The 21,132-nt window shown below is 53.8% G+C and overlaps 5 protein-coding genes across 6 annotated transcripts; all 5 read right to left on the bottom strand.

Annotated features, from left to right (window-relative positions):
- Positions 1-403: 403 nt before the first annotated feature.
- HETIRDRAFT_147551 (MFS monocarboxylate transporter) lies at positions 404-2,434 on the bottom strand. The gene is made up of 9 exons (XM_009547721.1): positions 2,150-2,434; positions 1,971-2,086; positions 1,739-1,910; positions 1,547-1,689; positions 1,169-1,496; positions 966-1,107; positions 732-890; positions 550-666; positions 404-495 (listed from the first exon to the last, which is right to left on the bottom strand). Exons 1-8 carry the CDS (start codon positions 2,410-2,412, stop codon positions 586-588), a joined length of 1,404 nt encoding a protein of 467 aa, XP_009546016.1. The 5' UTR covers positions 2,413-2,434; the 3' UTR covers positions 404-495; positions 550-585.
- A 1,814-nt stretch (positions 2,435-4,248) lies between these two features.
- Positions 4,249-5,505, bottom strand: HETIRDRAFT_383704 (uncharacterized protein). Its single transcript, XM_009547720.1, has 5 exons — positions 5,471-5,505; positions 5,132-5,373; positions 4,984-5,077; positions 4,770-4,897; positions 4,249-4,713 (listed from the first exon to the last, which is right to left on the bottom strand). The coding sequence occupies exons 1-5, from the start codon at positions 5,491-5,493 to the stop codon at positions 4,439-4,441; spliced, it is 762 nt and encodes a 253-aa protein (XP_009546015.1). The 5' UTR covers positions 5,494-5,505; the 3' UTR covers positions 4,249-4,438.
- A 951-nt stretch (positions 5,506-6,456) lies between these two features.
- zfp1 (putative zinc finger/binuclear cluster transcriptional regulator) lies at positions 6,457-9,171 on the bottom strand (the record flags this gene model as incomplete). The annotated part of the gene is made up of 10 exons (XM_009547552.1): positions 6,457-7,237; positions 7,286-7,401; positions 7,464-7,598; positions 7,661-7,857; positions 7,918-7,946; positions 7,998-8,424; positions 8,527-8,710; positions 8,790-8,858; positions 8,915-8,943; positions 9,006-9,171. The coding sequence occupies 10 exons, from the start codon at positions 9,169-9,171 to the stop codon at positions 6,457-6,459; spliced, it is 2,133 nt and encodes a 710-aa protein (XP_009545847.1).
- A 1,193-nt stretch (positions 9,172-10,364) lies between these two features.
- Positions 10,365-11,163, bottom strand: HETIRDRAFT_417507 (uncharacterized protein; the record flags this gene model as incomplete). Its single annotated transcript, XM_009547719.1, has 4 exons — positions 10,365-10,610; positions 10,682-10,810; positions 10,870-10,983; positions 11,035-11,163. 4 exons carry the CDS (start codon positions 11,161-11,163, stop codon positions 10,365-10,367), a joined length of 618 nt encoding a protein of 205 aa, XP_009546014.1.
- A 1,938-nt stretch (positions 11,164-13,101) lies between these two features.
- On the bottom strand, positions 13,102-20,206 carry HETIRDRAFT_316970 (the record flags this gene model as incomplete). 2 transcript variants are annotated; one of them, XM_009548574.1, is made up of 8 exons in its annotated part: positions 13,102-13,200; positions 13,252-13,697; positions 13,750-16,643; positions 16,723-17,984; positions 18,039-18,223; positions 18,279-18,618; positions 18,667-19,284; positions 19,337-20,206. In XM_009548574.1, 8 exons carry the CDS (start codon positions 20,204-20,206, stop codon positions 13,102-13,104), a joined length of 6,714 nt encoding a protein of 2,237 aa, XP_009546869.1. The 2 variants fall into 2 exon arrangements, with proteins under 2 accessions (XP_009546869.1, XP_009546870.1); XM_009548575.1 differs by lacking the exon at positions 13,102-13,200 and having other exon boundaries at positions 13,213-13,697; positions 13,750-14,062; positions 14,393-16,643; ... (1 more) ...; positions 18,667-19,250; positions 19,303-19,969.
- Positions 20,207-21,132: the final 926 nt, after the last annotated feature.

The following is a 21,132-nucleotide window of genomic DNA, read 5'->3' as shown; positions in this document are numbered from 1 at the left end:
CGACATGTTCGATGACGCTTGATGTGTATCGAGGCGCATATACCCACTGGGACTCGAAAGGGGCAGAGTTCGGAAGAGCATCCCCACCGGACATCAAAGCAGATGCGATATGGGCGCTCGAGCGAGCACCATACCCCCGCCGGAGCCAGGCTTCGATGATGCTTTCTCGTAACGCATCGTATCGGATATCCAATCGCAGTCGATCAGATTCAGAACTTCATTTCAGATCCCAAAGGAGTTCCGGTCGACGAGCGAAGCATTCGGTCAAAGTCGGAAGAAGCGGTCGACCATCTAGATACCGAAGAGTTGCCCATCCTTGTCCCGTATCCCTCAGCACGTCCTTCGCATCCTTTCGCACCTCGTGATTTTTCCAGTGCACTATCACAGGTTAATGCACGACGTTCGGTGGTGCAAGATGGCGCAACGCGATATATTATACTCAACAGGCAGGTCTACAAACAACAACAGTATTAAACATGCAAATAACACTGCGTCCTGCAGAAAAAACATCATTTGAGAATTGAAAATGAGCATGAAAAGGGGGTTTACCACTACTAGCATCGCTACGGGAGCGTTACATCGTGTTTATACGATCGAAAGAAGTTGTTTGCTATACGCAAAGCGCGCAGCAAAAAAGAAAACGGCAGCCAAAAGGCCAATTGATCCCTGTTAACCCATTCACACAGGTTTAGCGGAGTATGGAGGAGGAATTTAGACCAATTTTAACTGACCGAAAATGCAATGAGATGCTGGAAATGGTCTTTGGTCCTTTCTCGAATGAAGACGCCTCCGATCGGCGTGCCCGCAAGGGCACCGAATGACATGAACATAAATAGCGTACCGATCCGCGCGCCGATTTTGTCTATGGGCGATATCATTGTGATGCAAGCCTGTACAGAAAAACCCGACGGGATCATTGATGGTTGGCACTCCTTGACGTGAGAAAGATAGCGTGGCAGACATACGGGGATGATGGAGAAGTATGATCCGGAGAAAAAGCCATACAGCGCAGCGAAGGCAACTGTAACACCCTCTCCCGTCACGTTGTACCACATCGCTAGATTCAAGAGTGCACTGATGAGCGTGAACACGCTTATAACGTTGAACCTGGACGAAAAAATGCTTTCGCGTTAGCTGCACGTTGGGACGCTACAGTGATGAGGCTTACCGCCCGAGCTTATCTGCCAGAAGCGCTGGGAAGATCCGCCCAAGGACCGAGCACGCGTTAAGAATAGACAGGGCATAGGGCAAAAGTGTCGACTCGGGATGGAGGGTCAGGCCATAAAGGCCAACGTAGAAGAACGGATTGAAGATGGCGATGATGTTGAAGAAGACGGCAATGACGAGGAAGGTATAGCGCAGATCGCGGAATCCATCAAAGTCGACCATCTTCCAAAGAGGAGGGAGGGGTTTACGGGGTCGCCGCGCAGTGATGGTGACGGACGCGACAGCATAACAAAAGAGCATAATGAATGCGATAATGCGCACAGACCAGCCTAGAGCAAGTTAGATATCGTGCATCTGCAGAAGCGTGTAAAAGATCTACCGAAGCCGATGCGGGGAATTAAACGCGTGAGCATGATCGGGAAGACGATGCCCCCGACACCAGACCCCGCGATGACGCAGCCAAGTGCATACGCAACACGCCGACGGAACCAATGAGTGATCACATTAGCTGCGGGGAAGAACCTGCTTGAAGTCAGCACGCTGCAGAAGGATTCTCTACGATGGTTCATACCCCAACGAAGCGCCAATGGGGTACAAGACACCCTGAGACAAATATTGCTGGTAGATTTGCTCTGGTTTCGTGATCGACAGCATGAACATGGCAAAGACGCAGATGATCCCGCTGACTGGAATGAGGACGCGCGGTCCATAAGCATCGAAAAGCGTCCCAGACAGGCCACTGACTGCGCGACATTGATGCAGTTAATATGAGAGTACTCAATGAAGTGATCGACGGCACGTACAGAGATAGAACAAGAAGATCTGTATCGCACCGATCATGGAAATGACCGTCGGCGAGAAGTGGGTGAGGTAGTCCGTGTTGTAGAAGTCGCTGAAAGCTCCATACGAGCTCACTATGCTGGAGGCATGAGGGAGTCAGCTTCAGCTCAGAAGAAGTTGGCGAGAGGACGACGCGACATACCCAAACGCACTAAAGGTGACAAGGAATCCGCCCCCGACCGACAACCACGCCTGCAGACCCCCATCGGTGGGCGCGTAAGGGTCAACTGTTTGAGCTGCCTTTGCGTCCTCTTGTGCCTGGAGATTTCGGAAGCCGCCCTTCTTCTCTACCTCAACTGGTCCTTTCTCGACATCGCTGCCTCTGGACTCATTGAGCGTTCCCGCACTGGGTGTTCGAGCGGAATCACTGTGCGCACCGGCATCCAAAGAGGGAGACCGGTTCATCGTGGTGGCAGGGAACAAGATGCGAAAGACGAACACGTAAGAGGCATCCCCAAGCTTTGTACTCTGTTGCCAAATCTGTGACTGGATGTGGGACGAATTCGGTGGACAGCTCAGCTGAAGCCCCGTTCAGCAAGGACTTCTCTGACATGGAACCTCGGTCATGAATTGATGCCCGAACCATGTGACCAACGAGACGATGGATTGTCCTAGTTGTCCTTTGACGCAGACAACCTGAACCAGTCCGTCGTCTTCACTTCACATTCAATATTCAATGCACTTTGTCATTTTCCGTCTATCGGAGGCTTGCACCGTCGTCGAAGGTCTTCTATCCGGCCAGAGCCCGCTGTACGACAAGCAACGTCAACGCTCAACTGCTATGAACGTGAGACAATAACTTTACGACACCGCATGCATCATCGCCATTGACAAACATCCCACCGTTTGTAACTTATCTCTGCATCGTGGATGATATCGATGTCTCGACTACACCAGGTTTGTGAATACATCGACGGGTTGTGATAGGCGGAGGAACTCTGTGTGCGCCTTCGGAGAAATGCAAACACTGTAAGTTCACGACTGGACGTCTGCCCAGCGAGTTCTAACCAGCTTGGGTTATGTTTAGGGTCCGGTGAAGCTTGCAAATGGCGGCGTAAAATTATTACGTAACGGGTGCTTGCTAGCCTTTTTCTCGCGCCTGCAGCGCGTCTGCATCATCTTTCTGCGCGATATTTTCAGGTGTGGCCTTCACTTCAACTCATTCAAAGGGGTGGTGAGATTTCTCAAATTTTCCTCCGGATCGCCCTTTGCTCGGATGGTTCAGCATCACCCCGGACGTGTCTAATCGTCCGAATCGACAGAAGTGTGTCATAGCACTCCGTGGGTTGCGAACTAAGTACGGCACTGCATGCACAACGATACGGGCTTGTCCCTGATGCAGGACTTGCATGCGAGCTCCGCAACAATTATCAAAGAACTCGCGTCATCCTGAGGACTGGAAGCTCGATCTTGTTGCTGACATGGTCCAGAACTATGATCACAGACAGTATCGAGCGATAAGGAAGGGGTGTAGACAGAGTTTTCGTTTCAAGTTAGAGCATCGAAGACATCTCGGAATCTCTTTGGAACAGGTTCGAGAAGTCTGCGCCAGACCCCACGAAGGTGATGGCTCCACTGCGTCCAAAGTTTATACATTATCGGGGACATCAGGCTGAGATGTCCACCGGCACGACAATATGTGTGTCCAGCAGCACGATGGAGCCGGATTCCGTCGGTGTTTAAAGACAACGGAATGGAAGAGCGAGTTGGAGTTCGCTCGGAATATGTTCCGATAGAATACAGACACAGAGGTACAGGCACTGGCCTCCGTATTGACGGCGATTATGAACAGCGGATAATACAAGACAACATATCCGCCGACCAGGCCCCCCAGGCCCTTGTCGAGCCCTGTTTGAAACCGAAACCGTTGAACAACAAGTGCAAATTTGTTCGCCAGTCTGGTGATCACCATTCAAAGACATCCCGGATCTGTTAGAAAGGCTGTCTCAAATATAACAATTGCCTCGATGGCGACCGGCGACACCTCACTGCGTTGACATTGAGACTTAGCATAGTCATAGTTCAGGCTGCCGTGTTATTGAGTCGATCTGCGTTTTGAATGGCATCGGGTGGCGGCCGATTACATCACAGATGCTGCGATCTCTGAATCTGGGCGACTACAACTGACTACAACCTATATTGACACGTTCCTATATGACTGATCGACTAGTGAATTATTACAGCACGCCGAACGGCGATCGAGGGGCTCATGTGAACACTTGATCTTGGTGCACTGTGCATGGCTAAAGAGGGTATATTTTGTTTGCAAAAGAGAGATAGAAAATGTAAGATGCGCGCGAGGTTGCAGCCTCGATATGTTGCTTGTTTGTACAATCGTGTTGCAAGATTTATCCCACAGCACTGCGTCATCGAGCTCCCTTAGTTCCCAGCAGATGTATTGTTCCCTGATCCACATCCTTCTCCCCTGCTTTCACCCCTCGAGGATCCCCATCTCCTTCCACCGCTCCCACAACGCACCGATTCCAACCGCCGGCTGACCTGATGCACCTTTGAGATCTTTGACATCCAGCAACTCGTATTCCCGCCCAAACGCCAAAAAGTGGGCGAAGAGAGAGTTGAAATGCGGCTCGGAGCGCAGATGAAGGATCGCGGAATAATGCGCATGGTAAATGTGTGCGAACACGCGTAATAGTTGCCGATAGACGTGCTTGATTGTTGAAGGGAAGCTTGAGGGAAATTCGTGTCCTACACCGCAACACGATTGGCAAAGTGATGTGAAGACGACATCATAAGACACGAACCAGACTTAGTGGGGAAAGTGCCTTCGTCGTCTAGCAGGTTCTGCACCCATGTCATCACGTAGTCGATATACGTTGGCGCAGGGAGCTGGACGCTCTTTCTGTCTTGATTGATCCACGTGTAATTCAGTCTGTACACATAATGTTACGCGCACAAGACGCGATTTGCCATTTCAGGGACAAAATCCCAAAAGCGTGACAAGGAAGGTAAACGTACGAAGGGCCCGCAGTCATTGTAGGACACGATGCTTTCGTGCAGCACTCTGATACCACACCGTAGAACATATTCAGATTTTGGAAGAAATCGAACACTGTGGCGTGACGATCAACATCGAAGGATTCAAGGATAGGAACGTCATACGCACTATTCACTGCCACCCATTCCGTAATGTCTACGTACTTCGGTAGCATGACAATCGTCTTGAAGTTACCCTTGACAAGTGCAGCCTCAACGAAGGGGCTGCACAGATACAGAGGTTTCTGTCCGTTTGTCGAGGATGGCGATGGGGGAGGCATGGAATCGGAGCTAATAGAGTTCGGAAAGGTTGTGGATGTTGGTGTTGGCGAACGTCGAGGTGCACGCGGTCCTGCGCGCTGCATTGTACGCCTGCAGACGTACAGAATACACGATGGGACATGGAACCGGTATTGAGTCAGTCTGCGCATTGAGGGTGTGATAGGAATGCGAGTAGGAACATACACACCCTATTGAGTTAAAGAACGACATAGTGCGGTTCGGATGAGAGCAACTAGGAGGGAAAAAGAGAACGGGTGAGCTTGAGGATAGCAGCTACTCGCTTAGGGGTTTGAGTCTCCGTGACAACTTCGGAATACGGAAAATCAAATTTCCAAATCTCCAACATTTCTGCACGTGATCCATCTGCGCATTCCTTTCCTCCTAGGACGCCCGCTCCTCCTAGGACGCCCGCTACTGATCATTCACAGCTAGAGACCTCTCTTTTCAATACATTGGCTGAACGCCGACATCATTTATTTGCTCGGGTCCTTGTGTTCTTCATCTATGGTTGATAGTAACTCGTTGAACTCTTGATACGACTGCCCAGTCCATCCTGTCTAGAGATGTTTGGAAAGGCAGTTCGACCGTCATATAATCATCATCTTTCACTTGTTCATTTTGTTGTCAATGTTTTGAGGTAATTCGACCAGCGCCCCGGTTTTAGCATGGTTCCGTTGTGGCAATTTGGGTTCCAAACATATGTTCTGCTTCGAATCTAGTGAGCTTCTCTATTCTATAAACCCTCACAGCACTAAGATAGTCCCATAATGAAGTTTTGACTTTTATATCCAGTCTCTAGCGCTAAAAGTGCATTTATGCCTGTTATGTTCGTTGGAGTTACTGCACTTTGCAGCTGCGCTAGACATTGCACGTCGTTTGTAAGCCGCTTGAAAACTGATTGACATTCTAGTCTGACATCGCTTCTTCGATTATCTCATCGAAGCTGTCTCGCTTTCACCATAGGTACGATCTTATCCCCGTGGGGAAATGTGACCCGAGTCATCGTCGTATTGTGAGTCATCTATTCATACCGTAATGGGAGACATACAGAGACGTACAGAACCTTCAACGCATACAACAAACACAGCAACGTTCGAAATGAAGGTCAGCAGCTAGAGATACACAGATTTGACGATACAGTAGCACTTCAAGCGCAGGCTGGAACATTCGACATCACGACTCTGGGGCAATCGACAGTAAACCATCTGGCCCGTCCTCATTATCCGAAGCCGCTAGCGTCTGCCCCATCCTAGCCAAGTCCTCCCAGAGCCCCCTGCCCATCTTCTCGCCGCCGCAGCGCAAGAATGAACGGATGTGATGTAGCCAGCCTGTAAGCACACGATACCTGGTCTCGGGAACACAACACGGGAGTATGATACGATCCTGGATCGCGATGAGGGAAACCTGTGCGAGCCAATAATATGGCAATGCATTCTGCACCAAGAGAGGCTCCCCTCTTGCTTTGAGGTGTTGCTGGGGTACCTCGGGGGCATGCAGCCAGCTGTGAAGCCAGTTCCGCAACATGCACTGCGTGCGAACGGGGTCCTTGGGATTTGGGTTGATACTGTTGGAGATGATGACGTTGCCTTCGGGAGTTATGAGCTGGTGCGATTGAGTGAAGAGGCGATCCATTCGATTGTATATAGAGCAGAGGATAGAATGGATGAGTATGAAGTGCGCGCAAGGGGGTATAGGGAGTGATGGTCCGGTCGTGTGAGATTCTGAGAGTTTGATGAGCGCTGCCTGCAGGCTGTACCCTTTGAGTCTGTTGGGGACAGCTCCGTATGCAGAGGGTTGAGAGATGACGTCGTACCACTCTTGAGCAGTGTTGGTCTTCCAGAGGGCATCGTCAGCGGGCAGATGAAGATCGACCAACTCGGTGGGGAGGAAGGAGGGTGGGAGCGAAAAGAAGACGCAGTGACAATTATCGTGTAGATAAGCCAATAACACAGTTCTGAAGTGAAATGTTAGGCACGCTCATACTTTACGCAGGCACACGAACCTCTTGATCATCTCCTGTATTTTCCAATCCTGCCACGCAACTTCAAGCGATGAATTTGCAAGGTCCGGCGGTATCCATGAGGTACACCTTTGGACAATCCCATACCGTCGGATCATCTGGGAACGGTAAATAAACCAGTCAGATCATACACGGCTACATATTGAGATAATTGAGTCACTTGAACAAGCATGCCGTGATAGACGCCAGATGAGGCTGACCTATCAATGCGGCGGTGGAACATTCCGATTGTCTGTACCAACAGGCCGGCTAAAACCAGGTAAAAGTGTTCTTCTATGCCAGCAGAGCTTTGCGCCTGCTGATTCAAATCACGTTCAACGACGAGCTAGCTGATCCAGGAAACAGGAGAGTGCTTACTGCTTCCACTTTCAAAGCTTCTCGAACACTGGTCACCGTGTTCAAGACGAAATCACCTGCTTCGCGTGTCTTGACAAATAGAGCCCCACATGCTTGCATAGCACGAAGCAGAATGGGCGGCTTCCCTTCAGGCGAGAGCCAGAACGAGGGATGGACGATTGACAGATGCGACGAAAAAGCAGTAAAGAATAAGTATACTGCAGTCGATGCGTCCTGGTCAACGTCCTGAAGCAACAATCAGGGGACAATAGACGCACAATAGTGTTGTGTTTCCATGTCTTCTGGCCTCGGGCCATGCACAGCACGCTGATAATCAGGCATCTGATGGAACAAGGACTCGCCCGTCATCGATGGCGACGCAGTAGATGTTCCGGCGCTAGGATCCTGGTTCAGATACAAGGAGCTCTGAGAAGGCGCCGCGATAACCGCTTGTGCGAAGAGGTTACTATTCATCCCAGGAGTATCAGGAAGATACCCATTCCACATGAAGTCGTTGAAAAGCATTGACCCAAGGTCGTCTGTGGGAGAAGGGGACTCATACGACTGAGATAGTAACGAGTCCAAAGCATTGCAAGTGATGAAAGTTTCTAGCTCGGCTTTGAATATGTTAATGTCAATTGGAGAGTCCAACTCCGCGTGAGTGATGTCGAACGAGTGATCCAAGTCGTCAGAACAAGGGGACATAGATGAAATGGATGTGGAAGAAGTCGACGAGTCTGCGCAGGCCATCAAATCCGAGCTCGAGGCCACAGAATAATCAGTGTCTTTACCGCATGGAGAGCATGGGGGATCTTCTATGAAATGATGATCATCTGGAAATCGTGAGAAGGAAGAACCGTGGATGGCAGATGTCGACGCGTCAATACTTCTGGCCAGGGCGGCACGTTTGCGCTTTGCAGCAGCAGCCTCTCTCTTGTCTCTGGAAATCCTCGGGTCATTTACGAATACGCATTCTTTGCCGCGTGAGACGCATTTGGCACATGGCTGCACAAGGTCACATCGAACTTTGGATTCCGCACATGCTTGACACGACTTCCGCCGCGACTTGTTCTGATTGCTATCCCAACAAACGTCAACTTGTCAGCACCGATTCCATCGCGGTGGGTGAAAAGGAAGAATGGAGCGCAACGTACAGATCACCACAAGTTCGTTTGTGTCTGGTGAGGAGGTCGCTCCGGGTAAATTCGGAAAGGCATGTCTATGGCAAGATCAGTATGCTGATGTAAGCCAAGAAGCTCGGAAAGGATGACCAACCTCACAGCGATGAAGCCTCTCGTTGGAATCTGGGAAAGCGCCGTGAGCGCTCATCGTTCATCAATCACGGACATAGGGCGATTGCACTCACGAGTGCGAAGATGCCGATTAAGATGCGTCGTGCGAGTGAATTTCGCGGGGCATAGCGAGCAACACTTGGTTTGCGGAAGTGATGGTTTGTTGCCCTTGTGACACCGTATCCTGGATATGAGTGTATCGTCAGAGTCAGGCGCCACAGACGTCGCTGTGAGATCCATGGGGAAAGCTGAAAGATGGAAAGGCAGAACAGTGGGTTTTCATGTCTTTGCCTCGGGCATTATAAGCCCGTCGACCGTCGTCAGAATGCAAAGTTGGCGCATGTAACGGCATGAAGACGGAACTTTGTAAGTTCTCTAGAATGGCAGCCAAGATGTAAAGTTCGACCGGGTCTGTAGCTATCGTATCTCTATCACGAAATCGAAGCATCGTAAAGCTGAGCGCCGTTAACATCGGCACCTTCGCCAAAATAGACTTTTCACTGTTCCAGCGTGCATTTGCATAATAACCGGTATTCTACGTTACTAATCGGAAATCGCCGATCCTTCGAAAGATTTACCTGCCAATCAACCATCTATGGGAATCTACGGGAGTTTTATGGAGCATGGCTAACGCACCTTGTTGGGCAGACCCCTGACAATATGAACGGAAAGTGTTCGACAGTGCCGCAGGCAATTCTGGCCGCCCTGGGGCCTTAACCTCAAGCCTAAGCCAAGAGGAACAAACCCTTGAATGAGCTTTCCCTCCAATCTCGTCTACCAGTTGTGGATGCGCATCTGACCTCGGTGTTATCCGCTTAGAGTTGTAACTTAACAAGTTTGAGGGCTATGTCAACATACTTACAGAAATCGCTGAGATAGTGCGGAGCGCACGTGCACGGGCATCAGGACGTATCGCCCAATCTGCAGATTGTCACCTCTCGATCCGCTCGGGGGCAAGAAATCGTGGAGCGCGTCTCACAACACGATCCTCGCCGCTTCGATGATGGGAGCTTGATTCTAGAATTTGATTAAGCTCTTGTTCAGCATCGAACCTGATAGCACAACAACAGCAATCACAAGCGATGGGCACGGACATGTACACAGATGCAAGCGGAGTGAATGAAGGAGGACGCGTTCTAAGGGACTAGTACGAAGAGACGAAGGGCTTCTTTAGAAGGATGACAGCAAATTCGACGCACAGGACAGGCTTGCATATCTTTGACCCAACGGCGTCTTTTCTCAATTCCTCATCTGCCGACGGTCCGCGTTCCGCTGTCGTAAGTGTTTCGACACAGTTCGCGTTCGAAATTATAGACACCGGGCACTGATAGGTCGGAATGTGTACCCTGTCTATCATTCAGCAACATTCGTCAGAGCGTCAATACCATAATTCGCGTGGATATCCACTCACCTTTCCAAGCTGAACACCTCTGTCACTGCTTCAGAAGATCAAAACGGTCGACGACGACGCGTACAATGTCCCTCCACTCCAGCATCGCGCCAATTCCGATATCACCACATGCAAGACCTTTTGAGACCGGCCCAACGATGTTATATCCAATAACTTCACGGATGATGCGCAGATGTTGCGAAGTCAACGGATGTTCATACATCAGAGTATTCATAGCCGGGAATATGTAGGTTGGTACTGAGGGTGACAGGGCACGAAGAAGGGAAGTCTGAGCCATGAATGGAATGCGAAGGAGGTTGAGTGAGTAGTGAGACCGTAAAACAAATAATAAACAGTTACAGCAAGATTGTCGCATATGCCATTCGCAATCTTCGCGAGCGTATTGGCTGAACAGGGCGCGATGAGCACAACATCTGCCCATCGCCGCAGTTCAATATGCAAAATGGGATCTCCAATGCGATAATCTTGCTGTTCATAGCGTTGATTGATTGATAAAATGTATCGATACCTGTAAACGTAACACGTACGTTCCATTCCTGTTCATCGGTCCAGACGCTCACCCCATACTCCCGAACACTCTTGGGATTGAAGAAGGTGAGAGAGGGAGTGGTAGCCACAAGTTGTATGGATACGTTTCTATACTGAAATTACGTCAAGTAAACATCGACGTAACCTATAGAAGGAAAACATACAGAGAGCAGTTCCTTGACGATGAGGGGCGCTTTGACCGACGCAACACTCCCAGTAGTGATCAAAAGGACATGTGTGTGTCCAGAAATGCGACGAGAAGATGCGGTGAAAGGCTCCCCTGGGGATGCCATAGTTCGATTCTACGATTGAGTTCGATCCGTCTCTTGATAGTACGATCGAGCCCTCGCTTCGAAATATAACTCCAAAAGATTCAAAGCATTTGGATTCTTCTCACCGTGAAATGGAGTCGCACTCGCAATCAATCCTCGTATGTTATGATGGACTTTCGACCTGGACAATGGTGGTGATAGGAGGTAGAAGCGATGGGCGAAAACATATTGATAAGCGAAGAAGCTGAGTAATATCAAATTGCCGACTTTTCTTGTGACTTCAGCGCTTCAGCTTCCGAGTTGCTTTACGCGCAAACTATACACACTCGGGACGACGGGACATCGGGATACCAGGAATCACTCTGATGTGAGCTGGGATGCTGTTTTTTATTGTTTTTAATTTTATATGTGAATCATCTCGAATTTTTCCAGAATGATTCACTTAGTCGAAGAACAAACGCCGGTGAGGCTGGTACATTGGTACTACCTAGTAACTTTTGTCAAATGGACTCTTCGATTGCACAGTCATGGTGGTCGCCCTTTTCGATGGGTCTCGTAGCTTCACAACTACTGACAAGGCTTGTAGTTCACGCACCGTAGCAAATCTCACGTGCGTGGTGTTGGAGTCGCGCGCTGGTGAACCAATTTCATTCACGCTCGAGGGCTCCCCAACATGCGATCCGTCGCATGGACCGAATGAAATACTCTTTTATGGAAGCGAATATGGCTGGATATGACTGGCTGCACGCCTATGGCGTCATTATATTACTTCGAGAATAAGTGCATCTCAATTTCCAGTCAGTACAACTCATGTCATTGGTTCTGCCCTTTTATTGTTGCGTGCTCCTATTTCCGTCCAGTCCGCCGATTTTCTGTACAGGGTCTGCGGCCGGTACCGTGCTGGCCTCCAGGTTACACTCAGTTTTGGTTCATGTGGAATTCGTCTTGCAATAAGTCGCGGAGACCTACTTGCGCCTGTTCCGAAATAAGTCTCTTATGACTGCTGATGACAATAGCATACTATAGGCCTTCGTGGGAGCACGGAATGGTTGGCAGAGGTCAGGTTCACTGTTTGTTTCGTACCGTATGCCATCCGTTGAATTATGTGACCCCAATCTTACGTCAAAGTTCGTCCAGTCCAGCACCACTCTGCTAAATCGCGGCAGCGTCCTCTGGAAAATCCCGATATGCGGTGCAATAGTACCGCTGGTGGACACGCATCGAGGCACATCCCTTGCGCCCGCATCGAAGTGAATCGCCCTTCGAAGAGGGGACTTCTCCTTATACAAATAAACGTCATACTGCCAGTAAAGGGCTCGCTCTCCCGTAACACCCGCCGAATCTCATAGCTGCGCATCATGATAGCCCCTTTCTCCTATCGTTCTTTTGTGTTCCCAGAAATACTAGGCTTGTTGAGCGCACAATCTACAGAGTCCAATCACGGTCGGCGGAGATCCGTATCGACCCCATCGTCGAGGGATTCTTGCATCGCTGTCCAGGTCATACGAATAATCACTCCAAGCAACGCACCTTGGGTGGTCGTAGAAGTCTCGAAGATGTTCTTGAATTCTCCACCTCATGGCGCTCATGATGGCCTTGTGATAATGTCTATGATGCTGGAAATGTCGGAAGCGTCACATGGGGTGAGAGAATGGAGATAGACGGTCGGGTACGTGATGGACGTCCGTGAAAACACTTATCGACGACAACTGATCGCCCCATCGGTCTGGCCTGAGGGCGCTGTGTACGAATAATTGCATTGTGAAAGCACTCCCTATACCATAGCTCTAGGTAAATCATGTAAAATCGGTTGAGAAGGACAGTTCTAGAATCACGAGAATGACCTTTCAAATTTGCAGATTTCCTCGCAGATTGCTCACCCCTCCTGTCTGAGCTCGAAGCTACTCAAGAACCTGGCTTTGTGGCGTCGACGAATGAGGATATGTATACATCTTCGTATCAAGTGTCCGGACCGATGCGCTCACTTACGTCAATCATCGCTGATTTATCCTCTAAATATAAACACGCTTCAGAAATGCGACGAGAGACCTCTTCAATCTACGACTGGTATCAGACGGCTCCCAGATAAGAAAGAAGGGCGAAACCCACATTCGTAGAATGGAACGGTTGAAAATGATGGCCCGGTATATCCAGGACCTTGACGGGACCATCCACCAGGCTCTGCCATCCGGCGACGGCGTCTTGCGGATCACTCCTGTCGCAGAGCCACTTGGGTACGTCGAGGACACCGGCAGGCTTGTATGCCTCTCGAGAGCGAAGAAGCACGAGTCTAGGGCACACCCCGCGGGAAGCGGCCGGACGATATCGTCCCAACAGACGGGAGTTCATCTGGAACTGGGCCTTCACCAGACGACTGACGTGTGCGGTTGAGTCTCTTCCATTCAAGCCTGCGATAGATTCGAGGAGCGTATCAGGAAGGGGGACGTGATCCAAAGGACATGGCGCATCGATAAGTACAACGCCCTTCACCGGAACGCCCTTTGTCAGTAATTGGCGTGCGAGTTCGAAGGCGACGACCCCGCCGAATGACCACCCTGTAAATTGCATCGGGTTCAATAAGAAAGCAGCATCCATCAAACGCCATACCTCCAAGAATCAGAGGGTCTGTCGTTGTTTCCTCGGCATATTGTGCATATTCCGCGGCCATGGCCTCGACAGAATCCAACCGCTGTCCGGTGATAAAGTGAGGATTGTGGATTCCCCATACGTCACGGCCAAGGGGAGACAGGCTTCTTATGTAATAGACGAGACCACTGCCATCATGGATCAGGAAAAGTGGCGCGCAGCCCGCCGTAGGCGCCCGCTGAACATGAATTGGTATAGTTCCGGAAAGGAGTGGGTGTAACGAGAGTTCGAGGTTCCCGTCTGCTGACATGGCTGGTTTATCTCTAGCGCACAACTTCGCAAGGTATGATTGGATGGTATTGATAGTTGTGTGCGTAACGAAGAAATCATGGGGAAGCGTGAGCTCGAACTGAGTCTGAAAGGCGTGAAGAGCTTCAATGGATGCCAACGAGTCCAGTCCAAGGGCCTGAAGGTCCCCGCCATCGACAAGCTCTTGAATCGTGACGCCTAACACGGAGGCAAGTATCCGCCGGACATCCAAATCTCCACCGTGATTAATTGATATCTTGTCGCAAGTCGAATGGCTTGGAATTGTCGAGGGCGTGATGTTGAGTGGGCGTATAATATTCGAGGGGGATGAGATGGTTGGGGGAGGCGTGTTGACCGAGGGAGCTATGGCGTCCGAGCGCGGTACGAGGTTCGATCGAATCCTAGCCTCGACCTGTTCAACGATATCCAACACAGTGCGGCACAAAGCCAGAGCGGACGAGTCGAGGTTTGCGGCGGGAAACGCACTCCGCAGATCACCCGCAATCTCGATGAGCATCAGCGAGTCAACGCCGTACTCTGCCAGGTCTCGATCCGCGTCCATAGCATCCGGCCCCTGCCCCAGGCCAAGCCCACAGGCGTTCGCGACGATGCGCGCGACCTCCGCTGTAACGCCGACAGGGGGAGGTGGCGCATCATGATCATACGAGTAATTCGTCGTGGATGTAAGTGGTGCGTCAGGTTCGTACGAGACATCCGTCGCGAACGGAGTCGGACCGCCCGCCGCAGACGGAGGCGAGGGCACCGCCGCTGCCGCTAAGCTGCGTCCGACCCGGTCCAACCGCGCCTTCACGAACAGCACGTCCTCCACCTGCACGACAATCCGCCCCCCAGCGTCGATCAACCACGCATCCGCGAGCACCCCGCCCGCGCCCGCGCCCGGAACGCAGCGCGCGCTCACAAACACCCCATACTCCTTCGACGTGTCCACGAGGCCCGGCAAGCCTACGACGCGCCCCACCCGCCCACACAAATATACCTCCTCCCCTCGCCCTCTCATATTCACAACAAACCCCGCAACATGCAGCACCGCGTCCATCAGCACCGGATGAATCACGAACGCGCCTGCACCGCCCGCGTCGCCGCCCGGCGGCACCCGCACAACCGCGTACCCCTCCACGTCCACGTTCACGCCCGTGTCGCGCGCGCCGAGCGCCAGGCTCTCCACGGCGCGATACGCCTCCGCGTACTCGACGACGCGCGCAAACACCACCTCGTACACCGTCCGCTTCCCAAAGCGCTCCTCCGCGGCGCCCCGGCACGCCGCCGCGCGCCCAGCCACCGCCGCGCGTGCGGTCTCCAACTCGGCCGCGACGTCATCCTCCGCGAGGCGCGCGAAGCGCCCGCGACAGTGCACGACCGCCTCGCCCGGCGCGACGAACGACGCGATGCTGAACGTCCCCGCGCCTTCCCCGCCGGCCGCGACGGAGGTCCTGATGACGCGAAGGACGCCGTCCACATAGACCAAGGGCCTGACGTACTCGATGTCGCTGAGGATGGCATGGCTACTCCCGTCCGCCGACTCACCCGCGCCGGACCGGGCCCTCGCCACGGCGGCCAGCGCCAGCTCGATGTACACGGATGCGGGACAGAGCGCGTGCCCGCCGACGCGATGGCCGCAAACGAAGCACGCGAGCTCAGCAATGGGGGTCTCGAACACCGCGCCGTGGCCGTTGCGCTCGCAAGGCCGCTGAATCCACATGTGCGACACGGGGAACACGCCAGTAACATCAAGCACCTCCATCGCCGCTTTCGGGGCGGCGCTTGCATCCTCCACGAACTCGACCCAGAATTTCGTCTTCGCGAACGGGTACGACGGGAGAGACACGACACGCGGTGGCGTCCAATGGGCAAACACCTCGTTCCACCGAAGCGGCAGCGCAGACACGTAAAGCCGGGCCAGTGAATCCGCGAGCGTCGCCCACGCGTCGCCGCCCTTCCGCATCGAACCGAGCAGTTTCGCGTCCGCCAGGAGGGCCGGATGCGCCCTCAGCATCGGTAGCGCTGTCGTATGCGGGCCCATCTCCATCCAGACATCGACGGATCGAAACGCAGCCGTGCCCACGAGCGAGCCGATCCCTTGCTCGAACAGGACAGGCTCCACACAGTGACGAGCGTAATACTCGGCGCTAAACGCCGTCGTATCCCCGGGAGGCACGACGATCCCCAGAACGTTAGAGATGATGGAAATAGTAGGTGAATGTATGGCGACGTTTCGGGCGACGGCGGTCAGCTCTTCGAGGATAGGGTTCATGGCTGGGCTGTGATATCCAAATGGCACCTGCAGGCGGACGCTGCGGGCGCGAGCGCCGAAATCCAAATAGCGAGCGAGCGTGTCCAGTTGACGGACCGTGCCCGACACGACACAATCATTCGGGCTGTTGCAGCAGGCGACCGAGGCGGACACAAGCTCGCCCGAGCCCGACAAGATGCCTCGCACGATCTCCGGTCTCAAATTAACGGCCAGCATTCCCGTAGCACGCATGCGGCACCTCTGCACCATCAGCCGGGCGCGGTGAGCGACAAGTGTCAGTGCGCCCTGCACGGTGATGACTCCCGCGACGACCTGGGCAGCGTATTCTCCCAGACTGCAGCCGTCAGCCGTCAGCCGTCAGCCGTCAGCCAAACATCGAGGGAATACGCGGAATCAGGAGAACGGACGCTCACCTGTGCCCGACGACCACACTAGGGGTCACGCCCCACGAGATCCACAACATGGCAAGCGCATATCCCAAAGCGAACGTGGCGGCCTGATATGCCTGCAGCTCTTCCAGTTCCGTCAGCCCACTCGTTTTTCCGGACGACAGGATGATTGGAAGAACTCCTGGAAAACCCGCTGAAACCAGAAAGGCCTCGCACTCGTTGACGGCACGCTTAAACACGGGGAAAGTCTGATAGAAAGCCCGCCCCATGCCGAGGTACTGACCTCCCTGGCCAGAAAATACAAAGGCGACCGTCGACGAGCGACCATCGACGTGAGTCCCAGAGGCCGTGTGGAGCTTGTCTGCGAGTTCGTCTACGCTCCCCGCAGACACGGCGAGGCGGTACTCGTAGATTTGGCGCCGAACAGTAGCCGTATACGCGATGTCCTGCAAGCGAACGCCTGCGCCCTGGCGGCTGGAGAGCCATTGCACGTACCGCGTCCGCAGCTCGTCGAGAGCCCACGCCGTCTTTGCCGACAACCCTAAGACATACGCCGTCGGCGGCGACTCGACGGGAGGCGGGCACGCCACAGGCGGAATATATTCCTCCAGCAGCAACGCACCGTTCGATCCCGCCGCCCCGAAGTTATTAAGCAGCGCCACTCGTGACAGTACCTCGCCGCCGCCACCGCCACCGCCACCAGCGTTCCAAGCAACCGCCTCGACATCGATCACAGTATTATCCGACTCGAGCGGCGCGATCCGCGGGTTCAGCGCCCCGAGCGCTATCTGGCGCGGAATCGTACGGTACCGCAGCATCAGCAAAAGCTTCGCGAGGCCCGCCGCGCCCGACGCCGCCTCGAGGTGCCCAATGTTCGCCTTGAGCGCCGTGACGTGCAGCGGGTCGCGCGCCGCGCGCCCAACCGCGAACACCGCGCGGAGGCTCTCCATCTCACGCGGGTCGCCCGCGGGCGTCCCCGTGCCGTGTGCCTCGACGACGTTGACGCGGTGCGCGCCGAGCCCCGCGCGCCGTAGAAGCCGCCGAAACAGGGCGATCTGCGTCGGCGCGTGCGGGTGCGTGGGAGACTGCGCCCGACCGCTCTGGTTGATCTCGACACCGCGGATCACGCCGAGAATGCGATCGTGCTCCGCGACCGCATCGGACAGCCGCTTAAGAACGAACATGCCGCAGCCCTCGCCGCGCGCGTACCCGTCGGCTGAGGCATCGAACGGCTTGCACTGGCCCGTGGGGCTGAGGAAGTGGCCGCGATCGAGCCCGAGGAACATCTTCAAAGATGATAGATGAGGGCGCTCGGCGGTGAGGCAACGCGTGAGACTCACGTCGGGGCTCGTCATTGCGTTAACGCCGCCTGCCAGAGCGGCGTTACAGTCTCTGTTGGTGAGGGCGCGACAGGCCTGATAAATTGCAACCAAGGACGACGAGCACGCGGTGTCGACGGTAATCGCGGGACCGCTCAGTTGCATGGCATACGAAATGCGACCACTCAGGAACGCGTGCAGGGTCCCTGCAACGACATACTGAACGAGCCATTCAACACGCAAATAGTCCAAGGCACCCACCCGTGCTGTAATACACATCGACGTCGTGACGCAGATTTTGCACATAGTCATGCGTAGCGGCTCCAACGTAGCACCCGAACGTCTCCGGGTCGAAAGACGGGGACAGGTTGGGGACGTAGCCGGAGTCTTCCAAGGCTTCGTAAGCAGAGTGAAGCATGATCCGTTGCTGAGGATCCATGCTCCGTGCTTCGCGCGGGGATATCTTGAAGAACCCGTTATCGAACGCTTCTAAGTCTTGAATGAAGTTCCCGGTGTGCGCGTCCATGGCTCGATTGCTCTTCGAGTCCCTCGAGCTGACGTAATCCGAAACCTTGAAACGAGCCGTGGGAATCTGTCGGTTCTGGTAAACTTCTTATGTTTGTTTTGTCAAGGCGAATAAACGACATACCTCGGCGATGGTATTGAGTCCCCGTTCCAGAACGTTCCAAAGCTCGTCTGCATTGGGAGCTCCAGGCAAGTTGACCGCCATGCCTATAATCGCGATGGGCTCATAGGTGGGTGCCGTAACAGGATCTGCAGACGTCAGATCGACAGAAGAGACGGTGTGCGCAGACAAAATTTTCTCCGTGCCCCGAGCGAGGCCAGTCCCAGGACCGACATTCACAAGGCGGAGCGAGCAGCCGACAGGAAGATCTTGGACGAAGGAGCGAATCAGCCTGTCCCAATGGACGGGCTGGGCAAGAATCATGTCGACGACGGCCTCCACAAGAGGAGAACCGTGTTCGCTTCGGAGAAGCTTGCCTGTGTAAGTGGACCGAATGGGAACATGCAGATCAGAGTATGACGGAAAGCGGATTTGGCGGTGTATGATGTCTGCGAGGACATGCTCGCGAGCTCCGCCGATGTGCTCAGAAGAGTGATAGAGCGCCTCGATGGTGGTTTTGTGGACGACGGCATTGGGGGGCAGAGTCGTGGCAAACGCCTCGAGAGAGTCCGGCCGTCCAGATATAGCGACGCGCTCGGCGTCTAGCACTCCTGTCACGCATAACGACGGCTGCAGCGGTGACTGTTTCAGATGAGCGACGGCTAGAAACACGCGGATGTGAGAGAGCACTGACTGTATGCTGGTACTTAATAATCGCCTGGGCGGCAGCGCCGGCATCCATACGAAAGACCATGAGGGTCCATGATTTAGAGTCGGAGAGTGGAGGATTGCCAGCGGCTAAGACGGAGACGCGATGAAGCTGTGCACGGACGCCAATCCAAAAGGAGAGACGGAAGACTTGAGCGGAATGCGCCAAGTACTCCAACGTGGTCGTCGACGCAGACAGCACGCACGCAGGCAGTATGCCGGAAGAGAAGCCTAGTGCGTGGGAGTGCCTGGCCACCAAGCATGAAGCGGCGGGAGCGCTCGCGGGTGGCTGCGATTCTAAATGAGCGAGGCAACGCAGCACCTGGACTAAAAAAAGAACTGGACCACATGTTACGGGGTTGTGCAGGTATTGGTCTTTTGACGGAAGCAATAGCAGATCAGGGGGAGTGGCAAAGTCGGAAATGTGGACGTCGATGGCATCTGCCTCGAGGGGAGAGAGGGAGGAGAGCTCTGCGCAAAAGGCCGCGTGGCAAGCTGACAGCAGCAGCGCGCCAGAGTGCGAGGCAGCGTCGGCGAGGGCACGCCGGCGAACAAAGTGCGAGTCCAACGCCGCTGTTCCCTGACCGGGAAAGAGGAAGACGTCGAGGGGAGCATCCATCGCTTGTCCGCAGGAGAGAGAGAGCATCCACCGCTCGTTCGCTCTGTATTCCGCATGATGTGGTCGCCCCAGTGCGCCCGAAAGGAAAACATCGACCCGGACGAGCGGCGATCCACCCGTCGACGTTGCAGGCAGCAAGCCGGAATCAAAACAAAATTGCTCGTTGCCCGCCGCGTGGCTCGCGCACGTGCTCACCGCCAGCGCTCGCTGTCGTGCCCGTCGTCGTCGGCACTGCATCGCTGCTCCCAGAATACCTTCGAGCACAATCTCCGTTTGTGTGCATATGCCTTACCTCAATCGTAACCGGCGACTCCGTCAGACTGTCAGTAAGTCATCCACAACTTGACAAAAGCATCGACTGCAACATTTGTATTTTGCAGAGCAAAGTCATAACGCTGACTCGCTGAGCGCAACAGCCGGCGTTTGTAGAACCAAGCAAACACAGGTCGCCGAAGCATTACATACATCTTCCCGCATCTATGGGATGGAATTACTCAACACCCGCCGTAGCCACGACGCTGCGCGTGGACCTGATGCGATGAGGCGGGATTCACGTCGTCACTCGAGATGCGGACATCTTTTTACCTTCACACGTGATGATCGTCACAGGGAACTACACCGTCGCCTGTGGACCTGATTCCAGGTCCCAGAGCCTCCGTGTCCTCTTCGATATGTTTTTTGTTTGTATTCAGGATCTCTTCGCGGCGATCAAGTGATCATCCGTCTACGTATGACGGAGTATGCTCTAGACATCACGCAGGCTAGAGCATATGTTTGTCTCTCACCTTCTCCCGCATCGGCTTTCACATCGCCAGCCACGCACGAGCCTCGTTGAGATAACGAACGATGACGGAGCAGTTGATCGAGGGTAAGGGGCTTCAGATTCACAACGCCACGCTGCAGCACATTCCCTATAGGTCCTCTTTTGAGTTGTGGGGCCACGCTTTTCATAGCTCTCTCCCGCCTCCTATCCGACAGGCCCACAAGGCCAGATATCCCACCTCTGTTCAAGCTACTGCTCCGTGCGCTGATTGGACAACGGGATCCCTTTCGCGCATGGTCTCATGACCACAGCTAGTCGTGCACGACCTAGCATCGTTGCGAACGCATGGCGTCTAAACCCTGCGCACCCACGTTCTGTGGGACACAAGCCTCACATCGCG

Source organism: Heterobasidion irregulare (assembly GCF_000320585.1).
Source record: "Heterobasidion irregulare TC 32-1 unplaced genomic scaffold scaffold_05, whole genome shotgun sequence".
NCBI classification, from domain to species: domain Eukaryota; kingdom Fungi; phylum Basidiomycota; class Agaricomycetes; order Russulales; family Bondarzewiaceae; genus Heterobasidion; species Heterobasidion irregulare.
Note: the sequence above shows the minus strand (reverse complement) of the source record. Positions and strands in the feature narration are given on the sequence as shown.